The 17,131-nt window shown below is 40.3% G+C and overlaps 1 protein-coding gene across 1 annotated transcript; it reads left to right on the top strand.

The window, feature by feature from the left end:
* Window positions 1–1,637: 1,637 nt before the first annotated feature.
* Window positions 1,638–16,899, top strand: LOC133334920 (mucin-2-like). The gene is made up of 7 exons (XM_061543234.1): window positions 1,638–3,995; window positions 4,962–5,085; window positions 5,144–5,376; window positions 5,595–6,484; window positions 11,390–13,727; window positions 14,694–15,975; window positions 16,048–16,899. The coding sequence occupies exons 1-7, from the start codon at window positions 1,638–1,640 to the stop codon at window positions 16,893–16,895; spliced, it is 8,073 nt and encodes a 2,690-aa protein (XP_061399218.1). The 3' UTR covers window positions 16,896–16,899.
* Window positions 16,900–17,131: the final 232 nt, after the last annotated feature.

Raw genomic sequence — 17,131 nt, forward strand, 5'->3', positions numbered from 1 at the left:
ATTTAAAGCAATGGTCAGATGTTATATATTTTGACTTCCTATATTTGAAAGCGCAGTGGAAGCTCAAAAAATAATAATATTATTTAAAAATGCACCCCCATCCACCTCTCAAGATATTTTTTTTAAAAAAATCGACGCCCAAACTGGGACCTCTAAACATATTCTTCAATAAAAATACACGCCTAAACTGGGACTTCTAAACATATTCTTTAAAAAATCCACACCTAAACTGGGACCTCTCAACATATTCTTTAAAAATCCACGCTTAAACTGGGACCTCTTAAAATACTCTTTCAAAAATCCACGCCTTTGGTAGTCCTTGAAAAAAATGTTCTTTCAAGAATCCACGTCTAAACTGGACCTCTTAAAATACTCTTTCAAAAATCCACGCCTTTGGTAGTCCTTGAAAAAAATGTTCTTTAAAAAATCCACGTCTCTGATAGTCCTTGAAAAAATGTTCTTTAAAAATCCACGTCTCTGATAGTCCTTGAAAAAATATACTTAAAAAACCACGCCTTAACTAGGACCTCATAAAATATTTTTTTAAAAACTCTACGCCTTAACCAAGACCTCTTAAAATGTTCTTTAAAAATCCACGTCTCTGATAGTCCTTGAAAAAATATCCTTTAAAAACTCCAGGCCTTAACCACGACCTCTTAAAATATTCTTAAAAAATCCACGCCTAAACTGGGACCTCTTAAAATATTTAAAAAACCATCTAAAATCTCAACATATTGTTAACAAAAATCCACGCCTTAACTATGACCTCTTAAAATATTCTTTAAAAACTCCACGCCTTAACTAGGACCTCTTAAAATATTCTTTTAAAACACCACGCCTTAACTAGGACCTCTTAAAATATGCTTTAAAAACTTCACGCCTTAACTAGGACCTCTTAAAATATTCTTTATAAACTTCACGCCTTAACTAGGACCTCTAAAACTATTTGTAAAATATACATGACCAAAACAGGGCCCTCAAAAAATTTTCTCTAAAAAAACACGACTTAACAGAGACCTCTAAAAATATGTTTTAAAAAGTTTGGCCGGGTAAGTAATGTCGGTATGTCTTATTATATCTAGGTTATACTAGGGTGGGTTTGTAACGAAATACAAAATTAAAGACTCAGGTTGAAAAAGGACCAGAATATCGAAACTGGGCGGGACCTTTTATTGAGGCTATTCAAAAAATGTAACTTAACTATTCATAGAAAACTTCTTCAATCCATAAAATACCTCTTCTTTCCATGGAAGATCTCTTCTATCCATAGAAGACCTCTTCTAATATCCGTAGAAGACCTCTTGTATCTGTAACAATAATTCTACCAATAAAACGTATCTTATATACATAGAGGATCTCTTCCCTACCTATAAGGCTTCTTCTATCCGTATAATATCTCTGCTATCCCTAGAAGACCTCTTCCATCATCGAAAATATTTTCTATTAATAGAAGACCTCTTTTATTAATGAAATGCCTTTTATATTTATAGAAGACCTGCTCCTACTTCAGGAAGTCTTTTTTTATCGATATAATCTCTTCTTTATATTACATTTTACATTTATATATTTTGATCTGCATTTCTAACCTCTAAAAATTGCCTGTCTGTCATTCCAGATAATTCCCCACCAACAACATCATGATTAAATTTAAAATAAGGCTTCTAATAGCCTTTGTCGCCATATGCGTTGGCTGCAGCGCCGCTGTACTCTCATCAGCCCAACTGCCCGTCGAAGCACGAGGTGGCGATGGTGATAGTTTCGAAGAAGATGATGACCCCGTTATTTCGACCAGCTATGTACTGCCAAATCAAATTTTCAATGATGGAAAACCCTATTACGCTGCCAAAGATCCCATTTCCGGTCAATTAGATTTCAATGTTAAAAAGCCAGCTGGTATTGAGACTTCAGCAAATGAAGTCGTTGATCCGAATGAGAAGACAGTCATAACTTCTTCATCGCCGAATATTCATGATTTTCTTAATCTCCCGGTTAAATATTCATCATCGAAATTTGTCTATCCTCTGGTTTCAAGTTCTTATGCGAATTTGAAATATCAGGGAAGTAATAAAAATTATATCACCAATAAGAAGCCGACGCAAGTGGTGCAGGCGACGCTGGCACCAAATTATCATACGGCCAATTATTTTACATTGCCCACAACTAAATTGACACCGGTGCCACCAACACAGCCCAGCAGTTCGACAAGTAGTAGTACAACAACGACAACAACAAGTACTACAAGTACCACTAAGAAGCCCACCACAACTTCTACGTCGACTTCAACATCAACAACCTCTACTTCGACCAGTACCACAACTTCCACAACATCGACATCTACATCGACCACCACCACCACAAAAGCTCCAGTTCCAACCCAAACCACATTGGCCACATCATCTGCCAAATATACCACATCGAGTAAGCGACCAACCACAACAACTACCCCGGTACCCAAGACCACCACAACCCGTAAGAAGTTTGTGCCCACCAAGAAATATAGCCCTTCGACGACAGGATCTACAAGCACCACCGCCATGCGTTTCCCCGATCAACAGCAATTCAATGTGACAACGAAACCCACCAAACCAACAACAACTGCCGTGCTCACCACACGCCATCCCACACCATCTGCTGCCATTTTCCCCACTGAAGCCACAGAAAGCAAGGACTGGTATCCCGCTCCACCCAGCACAAGTACCACCGGCCAACCTGTTGTTTTCACCGAAGATCCTACATCACCACCCGCATTCAGTCCTCTGCCTACTAGCACCCGCATACCCGAACTCGATCCCGCTGATGTTTATCACACTTTGGATCAAAAGAATGTGGAAAATAAATTCGAACAAAAACCTAGCATGACTTTGGCCGATATTTTCAATAGCTTGGCTGAGGAAGAATCCGCCGTGGCTGCCGTAAGCAATCCTTCGCATCAGGGACTGGATGCCCAAGGCAATTTAATGGAACCCTTAGACCCTTCGAAACCATCACCATTTGCCATGCAACAAAATTCGGCACGTAGACCTCAGGCTCCACCCACAAAGCCAACCTTCAGTGCCACCAGTAACGCCCCATCCTCGCTCAATGGTCAGGTGATTTCCGGCAATCAAGAGAACTTCAACAACGAATATGTTTCGTATCAAGTTCAACAACCCAATATAATGCAATATCGTCCCGCACCAGGAGCCATAAATAATGTGGTCATTTCGCCTGGACAAAATTCTGCCTCCTTTGTTTTGGGTAGTCAACAGCAAGTGGGCGCCAATTCATTTGGCAGCGTTGAAAAGGAACCACTATTCTCCAAGGAACATCCCGTCCAATATGGTACCGTTATCAATGAGGACATTAGCACCTTGAATCGCCAGCCACCTCCCAGCCCACCAACACCTTATCAGGAAATGCCCAAACCCGTTCCCACTTCGAATTTCCATCAAAATGGTAACTATGGCACGGATGCAGTGAGACCTGATATTCCCAGACCTTCGGGTAATAATGTGTACCAAGAAGCCCCACCAGCTGCTCCCTCACCATATCAACAGTTGCCATTGATTGGTTCAAATATTCGAAATAAAAATCCCGCTCAAAAACCCCAGCCACCTCAACAGCAACAACAACAATCTCCAGTAGCCATGCAAGGAGCCGGCGTTGGATCTGTCCAATCGGTTGACCCTCAAGAGAATGCTGATCCCAATTCGATCACCTTGGGTTCAAATCAAAATACCAAAGAATTATTAGTATCCACAAATATTCGTTTCCCCGCCAATGAAGAACAATCGGCTGAGGTACCCTCGCTACCCGTTTCGAATGGACCACCAGCTGGACCCCAAGTTAATGGTCACGCCCAACCCTTGAGTCTGCAACAAATACAAAATAGCAATACTGTTGTTTTCCCCAAATCCGAAGAGACCGTTAGTGGTACGGTGGTAAGTGCTGATCCCGCAGCTGTACAAATTCAAAAACATGAAGTTCTAACTATGAGTCAACATCAACAGAAATTGGTAAGATCTTTTAAAATTTTCAGGAGGTTTAAAGGAGGGTGTACGGTGTACATGGATATTTTTAAAGAAGTAAAATAGTCGGATAGTTCGTTCAGGTCGAACTTTTTAAACCCTGAACAATGAAGTGCATATTTTAAATACCAAAAATTCTTAGAGGCCGTTAGGGATCTTCATTGTAAATTCTCTATTAGAAGGATTTTGATCCTTAGAAAAAACGAAGTACCAGATTCAAAAGACTTACGTTGGAAAATTCCGCTAGGTCCTTCATACAACATTTGTTATTTAATTCGCCAAGAACCCGAAATGCCAAATTACAGCCACTCTCTCCTTGCAGAATTTTATTGTCATGGCCAGGGCAGCGGTCATATGCTGTTTCTATGCGCTCGTAAAATATGTCTTTGGTCAGCTCATCTTGGTCTTCCGTCGGAGCATGATGACCGCTTTTATACGGATTATAGGAATCCGCTCATCTACTGATCATCTGATTTACTTACGCCTGACCCTTTCTATCACATTTCCTGTAAAGCAATAATATCGGCTTTATACGTCTTGAGTACATCGGCCAAAACTAAAACTGCGCCTGTTCTACACAACGTACGCACATTATAAGAGCAGATCGTGGTCCTTTATAAGTGTGCAGGGGTCGTAAAAATTAGGGGACGGACGCCTTAACCTTTTATGGGTAAACTCGCGGCACATATCAGCTCACTATTTCAACGGTTGATGCAAGTAGGTACCCCAAGTTACACCACAGGGAGGTCAGTGTCCGCAATTGAGATAAAATATGGACCAAAATACATGTAAAAGCCAATCAGAGCCGTTGCTTGGTATTTATCATCCCCTTCGTCGCCCCCGAAACTTAAATGCCTCAACGAAAATCCCACTATATAAAAATATCCATATACACCGATAAAAATTTGATCTTCCATATTATTTGTCAATAATAAATGTCCTTTCTCTTCACAGAATTTCCCGACATCGAATGAACCCAATACTCCCGCCACCCACATGGTACCGCCTCCACGATTCCCACCACCACTACCCAACAGCATTAACGAACATGAATTGCAAAAACCAAACCGCCCCCATGGTGCATGGCTTGAGACCAGCTGAATCGTTGAATGTGGAGAGACATGTTATGTCGCCAGTTTTGGAAAAATTGCCCGCTTTCGAAGAAGAGGATTTGGTTATCAACGATCCACCACAGCCCATTGCTCCCAGCAAAGAGTCGTCTCTGGTCAATGATGCTAAATTGGAACCTGTCGTCACCCTACAAATGCTGCAATCCCAAAAGAAGGCTGTCTCTTTGCCAAATGACGATACCGGTGCCGGTGAAATTCAGGTACCCAGTTTAGATGAAGCGGAAGAGGAAATTAACCAAGTGAACTGAATAATCGCAATGGCCTAAGGTACCTTGGCAGGTGATAAGAAATCCGGTGATTGCACCCAAAATCATTAATGGAGCCTAGATACCTTCCCATATCCGATTGAAAAACCTGATCCCTCTTACAGTGAACTGAATAAGCGGCGGTACAGTGAATCATTAATGAATGGTACACACCCACTGAACCCACACCCCACATCAAACAAATGCAACAGGAACAGCATCACTATCAAATGCAACAACAACAGCAATACCAGCAGCAGATGCAACAACAACAAAAACTTCAGGAACAGCAAATGTATTCGAATGTGAATTTGGCCACACCGGTCATTAAGGAAATTCGTCAATTCGATGATGAGGCTGCCGATAGGGGACATGATGTCGACTTGCGGGGTCAGAATTATGAAAAGAATTTCATGGCACCCTTCTATCCCAGCGTTAGTTTGGACTCAGTGACCAGTACACCATCGAATGGTTGGAATATTTTACAATCGACCACCAAGGAACCTTTGTACAGCAAAAATAACATCGATCGTTCGGATGTGAACTCAGGTGATTCCAATAACAATAAGGAAGAAGGACAGGAGGATGAGGCCGCTGAGAGCACTACTTTGAAATCTTTTGAAATGGATAAATTCCAACCGGAGTTACAGGGAGGTTTCAAGCCCATCTATCCACCTGGTTACAAATTGGCCAATGAAGATGAGGAGCAGGAACAATTGCAGAAACATGAAAGCAATAATATGCCCTTGGCATTGGCCAGTCGCATGGAATTGCCACTGCATTTACAGCAAGCCGTTCCGTCGTCCTCCTCCTCTTCGACCTCTTCGACCTCATCAACCACCTCCACCACAACTGTTAAACCTTTGTTAGATGAAAATAAAGAAGTCGACAGTAGTAGTACCAGTACCACCAAGGCCCCCGAAACCACCACCAAACGTATTAAATCGAAATTCGAAACCAGTTTGGCAGCATTGCTGTTCGGTGACGATGACACCGATGACGAAGTGAATGCCCAAGCCGAGGTGCCACGAGAAGAACCGCAGGCCCGCAAAGAACCAACCAAAGCCATGATGAGTGGACCAAGAAGTATACCACGCATGGGGCCACGTAGTTTGAAAATTTAAATTACTAATAAGAAAAAACCCACGGAATAAAAAAACTGAAATTAATTAAAGAATTTTCTAGGCATTATTCACAAATTCTAATCTTATTATTATTTTGTAGCTATAATTTATTATTATTTATTAAATAGGTATTTAAAAAAAGAACAATATATTTATAATATTTAATATTTAAATACCTTGCTTTAGGAAAAGAAAAAAACAAACATACAACAAAAAACACAAAATATTTCAATACCGTAAACTTCTCAACATATACGTACATTTCTATCCGTTACATACAGATATTCATATTATACACTCTCATAGTAAGGACCATGTTTTTACCTTCACCCACCACCAATTGCCCAAAGTTACAACTCTTGCAAGTCTAATTTGAAATTTGTTATATCAAATGATCACCTCGGTTTCTTATTAGACTTGCGATTTGTTGAACTTAATTTAATCTCAGAGATAACTATCACTATCTTCTCGATTTCTATGTCTATCATATTCATTTTAATAATCAAATTGATTCATATAAAATATTATTTGTTATTTATAGCAGCAAAATATAAATAATTTGTATAATTATGTTTAATAAAATAAAGGAAACATTTTTTAAATAATATATAGTTTTCAGAAAAAATAATTATTTTTAAAACATTTTTTCTAATATTACTTTATAAAATGTATTTATTATTTTGCGAATCAATAATCCATTACGAGTATATTTTTAAATAAAATTGAATAAAATTAAAAACAGTGCTTTTTTATTTAATGTTCACATTCTTCACAAGGTTGATATATTAGTCGATATTATTCCTGCTAATTTGGATACTGGTGAAATTCAAGTACCCAGTTTAGATGAGGCGGAAAAGGAAATAATCAGGCTGCGGAATCTAATAATCGTAATGGTCTTTATGTGGTCTACCCCTTGACAGGTGATAACGTTTCGGATGATTTGAAAAATAAATTACCCGCCGTGGCACATGTTGAACCGCCAACGGGTAGTGAATTTCAAAATGCAACCTTCTCCGTATCCGCAATGAACCACAGGAATAAAAAACCTGTTTCTTTGGAAAATTTCGCGAATTAATAATCCATTACCATTATATTTTTATACCCTGTACCACAGTGTGGTATTATATTATTGGTATTATATCTTTGTTCATAAGTTTGTAATATTGGAATATGCATAAAATCGCTTTCTAAGTCGATTTATGCATGTCCTTCCGTCCGTCTGTCTGCCCATGTTAAATTGTAAGCAAACTACAGGTTGCATTTATATGAAATTTTACATAGGTCACTTATTTGGTCCGAGGACGAATCCTATTGAAATTGGGAAAAATCGGTTCAGATTGAGATATAGCTCCCATATATATTTTTGTACGATTTAATGTAAATGGTGCAACAAAGTCCCTATATATATTTCGATTTTCGCGAAATTTGGCATGGCGTACTAAATTAGGATGATGTGTGTTAAGTTTCGTGAAAATCGGTTCAGATTTAGATATAGCCCCCACATATATTTTCTTCCGATTTAATGTAAATGGTGTACCAAAGTCCCTATATATCATTCGATTTGGACGAAATTTGGCATAGCGTACTGAGTAAAGTCTAGAATGATGTGAGTTAAGTTTTCTGAAAATCGGTTCAGATTTAGATATAGCTCGCATATATAATTTCGTCCGATTTAATGTAAATGGTGTACCAAAGTCCATATATATTTTTCGATTTGATGATAGATGATAGATGCCAAGCAACGGCTCTGATTGGCTTTAACATGGTGAAGCCCAGGCTTATCTTGGTGCCTCTTTCATCTCTATTGTGGACACTGACCTTGACGCGGTGTCACCTAGGTTAGCTACTTTCAATAAATAATCCGTATAAAAGTGAAGTTATTTTACATCAGTCTTATTTGCGCCCATGCTCTAACCGAAGACAAAGATGAACAGACCAAAGACATTTTTTACGAGCGCCTTGAAACTGCATATGACCGCTGGTCTAGCCATGACAATTCTGCTAGGAGATATTAATGCAAAAATCGTAAGAAAAAATATTTTTGGACCTACCGTCAGAAAAACCGCCGACAACGAGATGCTTGAATATGGTGCTGCTAACTACCATCAGCACCATATTCAAGCATCTCGATTTACACAAGGACACCTCGATTTCTCCCGATCAAACAACGAGAAATCAAATTGATCATGTTTTGATAGACGAAAGGTATTCATCCAGTGTTTTAGACGTTCGATCGATACTTGGAGCGAATATCGATTCGGACCATTACCTTGTGGTAGTCAAGGTTCGCACTCGTCTTAATGTAGCAGCAAAGGTGCACAACACGAAAATTCGACGTCGAAATGCTGCAAACACAACAGATAGCAGAAGCCCACTCCTCTCAAATTACCCAACTGCTTTGCGAAAGCACTCCTTGTACCGATAATAATATAGAAGCATAATGGTAAAGAATTGCCCACTCCCTACAAAGTGCAGCAAAAGCAATACCAAAAACCACCATCAAGAAGCCCATGGTACAATCAGGAGTGTCGTAATGCTACTGATCTGAAAAATGCAGAATGCGTAGAGGGCGATGGAGAAGTATCAGAAGAAAAAGAGAGGAGAAACGTATTAAAAAAAAACAAGAAAGAACAAGAAAAACATGAGCGGGAACAAATCGAGATGCACAGGAGTCAGAATGAAGTCCCGAAATTTTACCAACGATTAAAACACCAAACCGAAGGCTTTGGTTCAGGCACATCCTCCTGTAGAGAGAGAGAGATGAAGATGGAAACCTGGTAACAGATACGGAAAGCGTGTTGAGGATCTGGAAGGAGCATTTTGAAAAGCTTCTGGTATCAAATAGTGGCAATGAAGAAGATACCCCAGAACCAATAAGAGATGACTATAAAGTGTATACCACCTAGCCAAGATGAGGTCAAAATGACAATAAATCGGCTGAAGACCTGCCAAATCCACCATTGATCAGATTTTCACTCTGCGCCAAATCCTAGAAAAGACCCACGTAAACCACATCGACACATTCCACCTATTCGTCGACTATAAATCCGCATTCGACAGCCATATCCGTTCAGATGTGTTTAAAGTCATGCCTGCGTTTGGGATTCCTGTGAAGTTTTCAAAACATTTCAACTCGAAGAGAAGATTAATTGAATTTACATTTCTACTACAACATGCAGGAGGGTATGATGTAATTTTAATAATTGTATTTTTGTGGGTCGATATGAGGAAGAAGAAGTAGAAAAAATATTTAAAGCAATGGTCAGATGTTATATATTTTGACTTCCTATATTTGAAAGCGCAGTGGAAGCTCAAAAAATAATAATATTATTTAAAAATCCACCCCCATCCACCTCTCAAGATATTTTTTTTAAAAAAATCGACGCCCAAACTGGGACCTCTAAACATATTCTTTAATAAAAATACACGCCTAAACTGGGACTTCTAAACATATTCTTTAAAAAATCCACACCTAAACTGGGACCTCTCAACATATTCTTTAAAAATCCACGCTTAAACTGGGACCTCTTAAAATACTCTTTCAAAAATCCACGCCTTTGGTAGTCCTTGAAAAAAATGTTCTTTCAAGAATCCACGTCTAAACTGGACCTCTTAAAATACTCTTTCAAAAATCCACGCCTTTGGTAGTCCTTGAAAAAAATGTTCTTTAAAAAATCCACGTCTCTGATAGTCCTTGAAAAAATGTTCTTTAAAAATCCACGTCTCTGATAGTCCTTGAAAAAATATACTTAAAAAACCACGCCTTAACTAGGACCTCATAAAATATTTTTTTTTAAAACTCTACGCCTTAACCAAGACCTCTTAAAATGTTCTTTAAAAATCCACGTCTCTGATAGTCCTTGAAAAAATATCCTTTAAAAACTCCAGGCCTTAACCACGACCTCTTAAAATATTCTTAAAAAATCCACGCCTAAACTGGGACCTCTTAAAATATTTAAAAAACCATCTAAAATCTCAACATATTGTTAACAAAAATCCACGCCTTAACTATGACCTCTTAAAATATTCTTTAAAAACTCCACGCCTTAACTAGGACCTCTTAAAATATTCTTTTAAAACACCACGCCTTAACTAGGACCTCTTAAAATATGCTTTAAAACCTTCACGCCTTAACTAGGACCTCTTAAAATATTCTTTATAAACTTCACGCCTTAACTAGGACCTCTAAAACTATTTGTAAAATATACATGACCAAAACAGGGCCCTCAAAAAATTTTCTCTAAAAAAACACGACTTAACAGAGACCTCTAAAAATATGTTTTAAAAAGTTTGGCCGGGTAAGTAATGTCGGTATGTCTTATTATATCTAACGAAATACAAAATTAAAGACTCAGGTTGAAAAAGGACCAGAATATCGAAACTGGGCGGGACCTTTTATTGAGGCTATTCAAAAAATGTAACTTAACTATTCATAGAAAACTTCTTCAATCCATAAAATACCTCTTCTTTCCATGGAAGATCTCTTCTATCCATAGAAGACCTCTTCTAATATCCGTAGAAGACCTCTTGTATCTGTAACAATAATTCTACCAATAAAACGTATCTTATATACATAGAGGATCTCTTCCATACCTATAAGACTTCTTCTATCCGTATAATATCTCTGCTATCCCTAGAAGACCTCTTCCATCATCGAAAATATTTTCTATTAATAGAAGACCTCTTTTATTAATGAAATGCCTTTTATATTTATAGAAGACCTGCTCCTACTTCAGGAAGTCTTTTTTTATCGATATAATCTCTTCTTTATATTACATTTTACATTTATATATTTTGATCTGCATTTCTAACCTCTAAAAATTGCCTGTCTGTCATTCCAGATAATTCCCCACCAACAACATCATGATTAAATTTAAAATAAGGCTTCTAATAGCCTTTGTCGCCATATGCGTTGGCTGCAGCGCCGCTGTACTCTCATCAGCCCAACTGCCCGTCGAAGCACGAGGTGGCGATGGTGATAGTTTCGAAGAAGATGATGACCCCGTTATTTCGACCAGCTATGTACTGCCAAATCAAATTTTCAATGATGGAAAACCCTATTACGCTGCCAAAGATCCCATTTCCGGTCAATTAGATTTCAATGTTAAAAAGCCAGCTGGTATTGAGACTTCAGCAAATGAAGTCGTTGATCCGAATGAGAAGACAGTCATAACTTCTTCATCGCCGAATATTCATGATTTTCTTAATCTCCCGGTTAAATATTCATCATCGAAATTTGTCTATCCTCTGGTTTCAAGTTCTTATGCGAATTTGAAATATCAGGGAAGTAATAAAAATTATATCACCAATAAGAAGCCGACGCAAGTGGTGCAGGCGACGCTGGCACCAAATTATCATACGGCCAATTATTTTACATTGCCCACAACTAAATTGACACCGGTGCCACCAACACAGCCCAGCAGTTCGACAAGTAGTAGTACAACAACGACAACAACAAGTACTACAAGTACCACTAAGAAGCCCACCACAACTTCTACGTCGACTTCAACATCAACAACCTCTACTTCGACCAGTACCACAACTTCCACAACATCGACATCTACATCGACCACCACCACCACAAAAGCTCCAGTTCCAACCCAAACCACATTGGCCACATCATCTGCCAAATATACCACATCGAGTAAGCGACCAACCACAACAACTACCCCGGTACCCAAGACCACCACAACCCGTAAGAAGTTTGTGCCCACCAAGAAATATAGCCCTTCGACGACAGGATCTACAAGCACCACCGCCATGCGTTTCCCCGATCAACAGCAATTCAATGTGACAACGAAACCCACCAAACCAACAACAACTGCCGTGCTCACCACACGCCATCCCACACCATCTGCTGCCATTTTCCCCACTGAAGCCACAGAAAGCAAGGACTGGTATCCCGCTCCACCCAGCACAAGTACCACCGGCCAACCTGTTGTTTTCACCGAAGATCCTACATCACCACCCGCATTCAGTCCTCTGCCTACTAGCACCCGCATACCCGAACTCGATCCCGCTGATGTTTATCACACTTTGGATCAAAAGAATGTGGAAAATAAATTCGAACAAAAACCTAGCATGACTTTGGCCGATATTTTCAATAGCTTGGCTGAGGAAGAATCCGCCGTGGCTGCCGTAAGCAATCCTTCGCATCAGGGACTGGATGCCCAAGGCAATTTAATGGAACCCTTAGACCCTTCGAAACCATCACCATTTGCCATGCAACAAAATTCGGCACGTAGACCTCAGGCTCCACCCACAAAGCCAACCTTCAGTGCCACCAGTAACGCCCCATCCTCGCTCAATGGTCAGGTGATTTCCGGCAATCAAGAGAACTTCAACAACGAATATGTTTCGTATCAAGTTCAACAACCCAATATAATGCAATATCGTCCCGCACCAGGAGCCATAAATAATGTGGTCATTTCGCCTGGACAAAATTCTGCCTCCTTTGTTTTGGGTAGTCAACAGCAAGTGGGCGCCAATTCATTTGGCAGCGTTGAAAAGGAACCACTATTCTCCAAGGAACATCCCGTCCAATATGGTACCGTTATCAATGAGGACATTAGCACCTTGAATCGCCAGCCACCTCCCAGCCCACCAACACCTTATCAGGAAATGCCCAAACCCGTTCCCACTTCGAATTTCCATCAAAATGGTAACTATGGCACGGATGCAGTGAGACCTGATATTCCCAGACCTTCGGGTAATAATGTGTACCAAGAAGCCCCACCAGCTGCTCCCTCACCATATCAACAGTTGCCATTGATTGGTTCAAATATTCGAAATAAAAATCCCGCTCAAAAACCCCAGCCACCTCAACAGCAACAACAACAATCTCCAGTAGCCATGCAAGGAGCCGGCGTTGGATCTGTCCAATCGGTTGACCCTCAAGAGAATGCTGATCCCAATTCGATCACCTTGGGTTCAAATCAAAATACCAAAGAATTATTAGTATCCACAAATATTCGTTTCCCCGCCAATGAAGAACAATCGGCTGAGGTACCCTCGCTACCCGTTTCGAATGGACCACCAGCTGGACCCCAAGTTAATGGTCACGCCCAACCCTTGAGTCTGCAACAAATACAAAATAGCAATACTGTTGTTTTCCCCAAATCCGAAGAGACCGTTAGTGGTACGGTGGTAAGTGCTGATCCCGCAGCTGTACAAATTCAAAAACATGAAGTTCTAACTATGAGTCAACATCAACAGAAATTGGTAAGATCTTTTAAAATTTTCAGGAGGTTTAAAGGAGGGTGTACGGTGTACATGGATATTTTTAAAGAAGTAAAATAGTCGGATAGTTCGTTCAGGTCGAACTTTTTAAACCCTGAACAATGAAGTGCATATTTTAAATACCAAAAATTCTTAGAGGCCGTTAGGGATCTTCATTGTAAATTCTCTATTAGAAGGATTTTGATCCTTAGAAAAAACGAAGTACCAGATTCAAAAGACTTACGTTGGAAAATTCCGCTAGGTCCTTCATACAACATTTGTTATTTAATTCGCCAAGAACCCGAAATGCCAAATTACAGCCACTCTCTCCTTGCAGAATTTTATTGTCATGGCCAGGGCAGCGGTCATATGCTGTTTCTATGCGCTCGTAAAATATGTCTTTGGTCAGCTCATCTTGGTCTTCCGTCGGAGCATGATGACCGCTTTTATACGGATTATAGGAATCCGCTCATCTACTGATCATCTGATTTACTTACGCCTGACCCTTTCTATCACATTTCCTGTAAAGCAATAATATCGGCTTTATACGTCTTGAGTACATCGGCCAAAACTAAAACTGCGCCTGTTCTACACAACGTACGCACATTATAAGAGCAGATCGTGGTCCTTTATAAGTGTGCAGGGGTCGTAAAAATTAGGGGACGGACGCCTTAACCTTTTATGGGTAAACTCGCGGCACATATCAGCTCACTATTTCAACGGTTGATGCAAGTAGGTACCCCAAGTTACACCACAGGGAGGTCAGTGTCCGCAATTGAGATAAAATATGGACCAAAATACATGTAAAAGCCAATCAGAGCCGTTGCTTGGTATTTATCATCCCCTTCGTCGCCCCCGAAACTTAAATGCCTCAACGAAAATCCCACTATATAAAAATATCCATATACACCGATAAAAATTTGATCTTCCATATTATTTGTCAATAATAAATGTCCTTTCTCTTCACAGAATTTCCCGACATCGAATGAACCCAATACTCCCGCCACCCACATGGTACCGCCTCCACGATTCCCACCACCACTACCCAACAGCATTAACGAACATGAATTGCAAAAACCAAACCGCCCCCATGGTGGTCCACAATATCCCTTCAATGAATATACCCGAAAACCCATACCCGGTATTACTCGCCCCAACCCCGACCGTCATTTACCAAATATTTTACCACAATTCCGACCAAGCTCGAAGGTATCCACTGGCCATCCCCAACAGACTAATTTCAATCAGGAACCCGGAAATATTTTAGTAGGTGGACCTCAACCTCCTCACCTGAAGCGGGGTCCCAATGTAGGAAATCCACAATTTTCACATCGCCGCCAGCCTTTGGGTGGTCAACCTAACCGTTATCCCTTGAATCGTAATGTGGATTATCCCTCAGTTGGACCACCACCACCCCAATTAGCTCCGCATGAAATTGCCAACAGACGTATTTATCGTGTCTCACCTTACGGCGGACAAGGTATGCAATATTTGGAACGTCCTGGTGCATACCCACCACTACGTAGACCCCATATGCCACCACATGGCTTGAGACCAGCTGAATCGTTGAATGTGGAGAGACATGTTATGTCGCCAGTTTTGGAAAAATTGCCCGCTTTCGAAGAAGAGGATTTGGTTATCAACGATCCACCACAGCCCATTGCTCCCAGCAAAGAGTCGTCTCTGGTCAATGATGCTAAATTGGAACCTGTCGTCACCCTACAAATGCTGCAATCCCAAAAGAAGGCTGTCTCTTTGCCAAATGACGATACCGGTGCCGGTGAAATTCAGGTACCCAGTTTAGATGAAGCGGAAGAGGAAATTAACCAAGCTGCCGAATCGAATAATCGCAATGGCCTGTATGTGGTCTACCCCTTGGCAGGTGATAAGAAATCCGGTGATAAAGTTTCGGATGATTTGAAAAATAAACTGCCCGCCGTGGTTCATGTAGAACCTCCCACAGGTAGTGAATACCAAAATACACCCTTCTCCGTGGTCCGTGATGAACCGCAGGAACCAATTCTGAAAAATAAGAAACCCGTTTCCCTGCAACAACAACAAAAGGCTCAAGCTGCCAAAGATACCTTCCCATATCCGATTGAAAAACCTGATCCCTCTTACAGTGAACTGAATAAGCCGGCTAAGGTACCCGGTGTACTGATTGCACCCAAAATCATTAATGGAGCCTATGGTACGGGTACTGTGGCACCCATTGCCATTGCCTACACACCCACTGAACCCACACCCCACATCAAACAAATGCAACAGGAACAGCATCACTATCAAATGCAACAACAACAGCAATACCAGCAGCAGATGCAACAACAACAAAAACTTCAGGAACAGCAAATGTATTCGAATGTGAATTTGGCCACACCGGTCATTAAGGAAATTCGTCAATTCGATGATGAGGCTGCCGATAGGGGACATGATGTCGACTTGCGGGGTCAGAATTATGAAAAGAATTTCATGGCACCCTTCTATCCCAGCGTTAGTTTGGACTCAGTGACCAGTACACCATCGAATGGTTGGAATATTTTACAATCGACCACCAAGGAACCTTTGTACAGCAAAAATAACATCGATCGTTCGGATGTGAACTCAGGTGATTCCAATAACAATAAGGAAGAAGGACAGGAGGATGAGGCCGCTGAGAGCACTACTTTGAAATCTTTTGAAATGGATAAATTCCAACCGGAGTTACAGGGAGGTTTCAAGCCCATCTATCCACCTGGTTACAAATTGGCCAATGAAGATGAGGAGCAGGAACAATTGCAGAAACATGAAAGCAATAATATGCCCTTGGCATTGGCCAGTCGCATGGAATTGCCACTGCATTTACAGCAAGCCGTTCCGTCGTCCTCCTCCTCTTCGACCTCATCAACCACCTCCACCACAACTGTTAAACCTTTGTTAGATGAAAATAAAGAAGTCGACAGTAGTAGTACCAGTACCACCAAGGCCCCCGAAACCACCACCAAACGTATTAAATCGAAATTCGAAACCAGTTTGGCAGCATTGCTGTTCGGTGACGATGACACCGATGACGAAGTGAATGCCCAAGCCGAGGTGCCACGAGAAGAACCGCAGGCCCGCAAAGAACCAACCAAAGCCATGATGAGTGGACCAAGAAGTATACCACGCATGGGGCCACGTAGTTTGAAAATTTAAATTACTAATAAGAAAAAACCCACGGAATAAAAAAACTGAAATTAATTAAAGAATTTTCTAGGCATTATTCACAAATTCTAATCTTATTATTATTTTGTAGCTATAATTTATTATTATTTATTAAATAGGTATTTAAAAAAAGAACAATATATTTATAATATTTAATATTTAAATACCTTGCTTTAGGAAAAGAAAAAAACAAACATACAACAAAAAACACAAAATATTTCAATACC

Source organism: Musca vetustissima, unplaced genomic scaffold (assembly GCF_032173495.1).
Source record: "Musca vetustissima isolate MV318-11 ecotype Yass unplaced genomic scaffold, APGP_CSIRO_Mvet_v1 utg15884, whole genome shotgun sequence".
NCBI lineage: Eukaryota > Metazoa > Arthropoda > Insecta > Diptera > Muscidae > Musca > Musca vetustissima.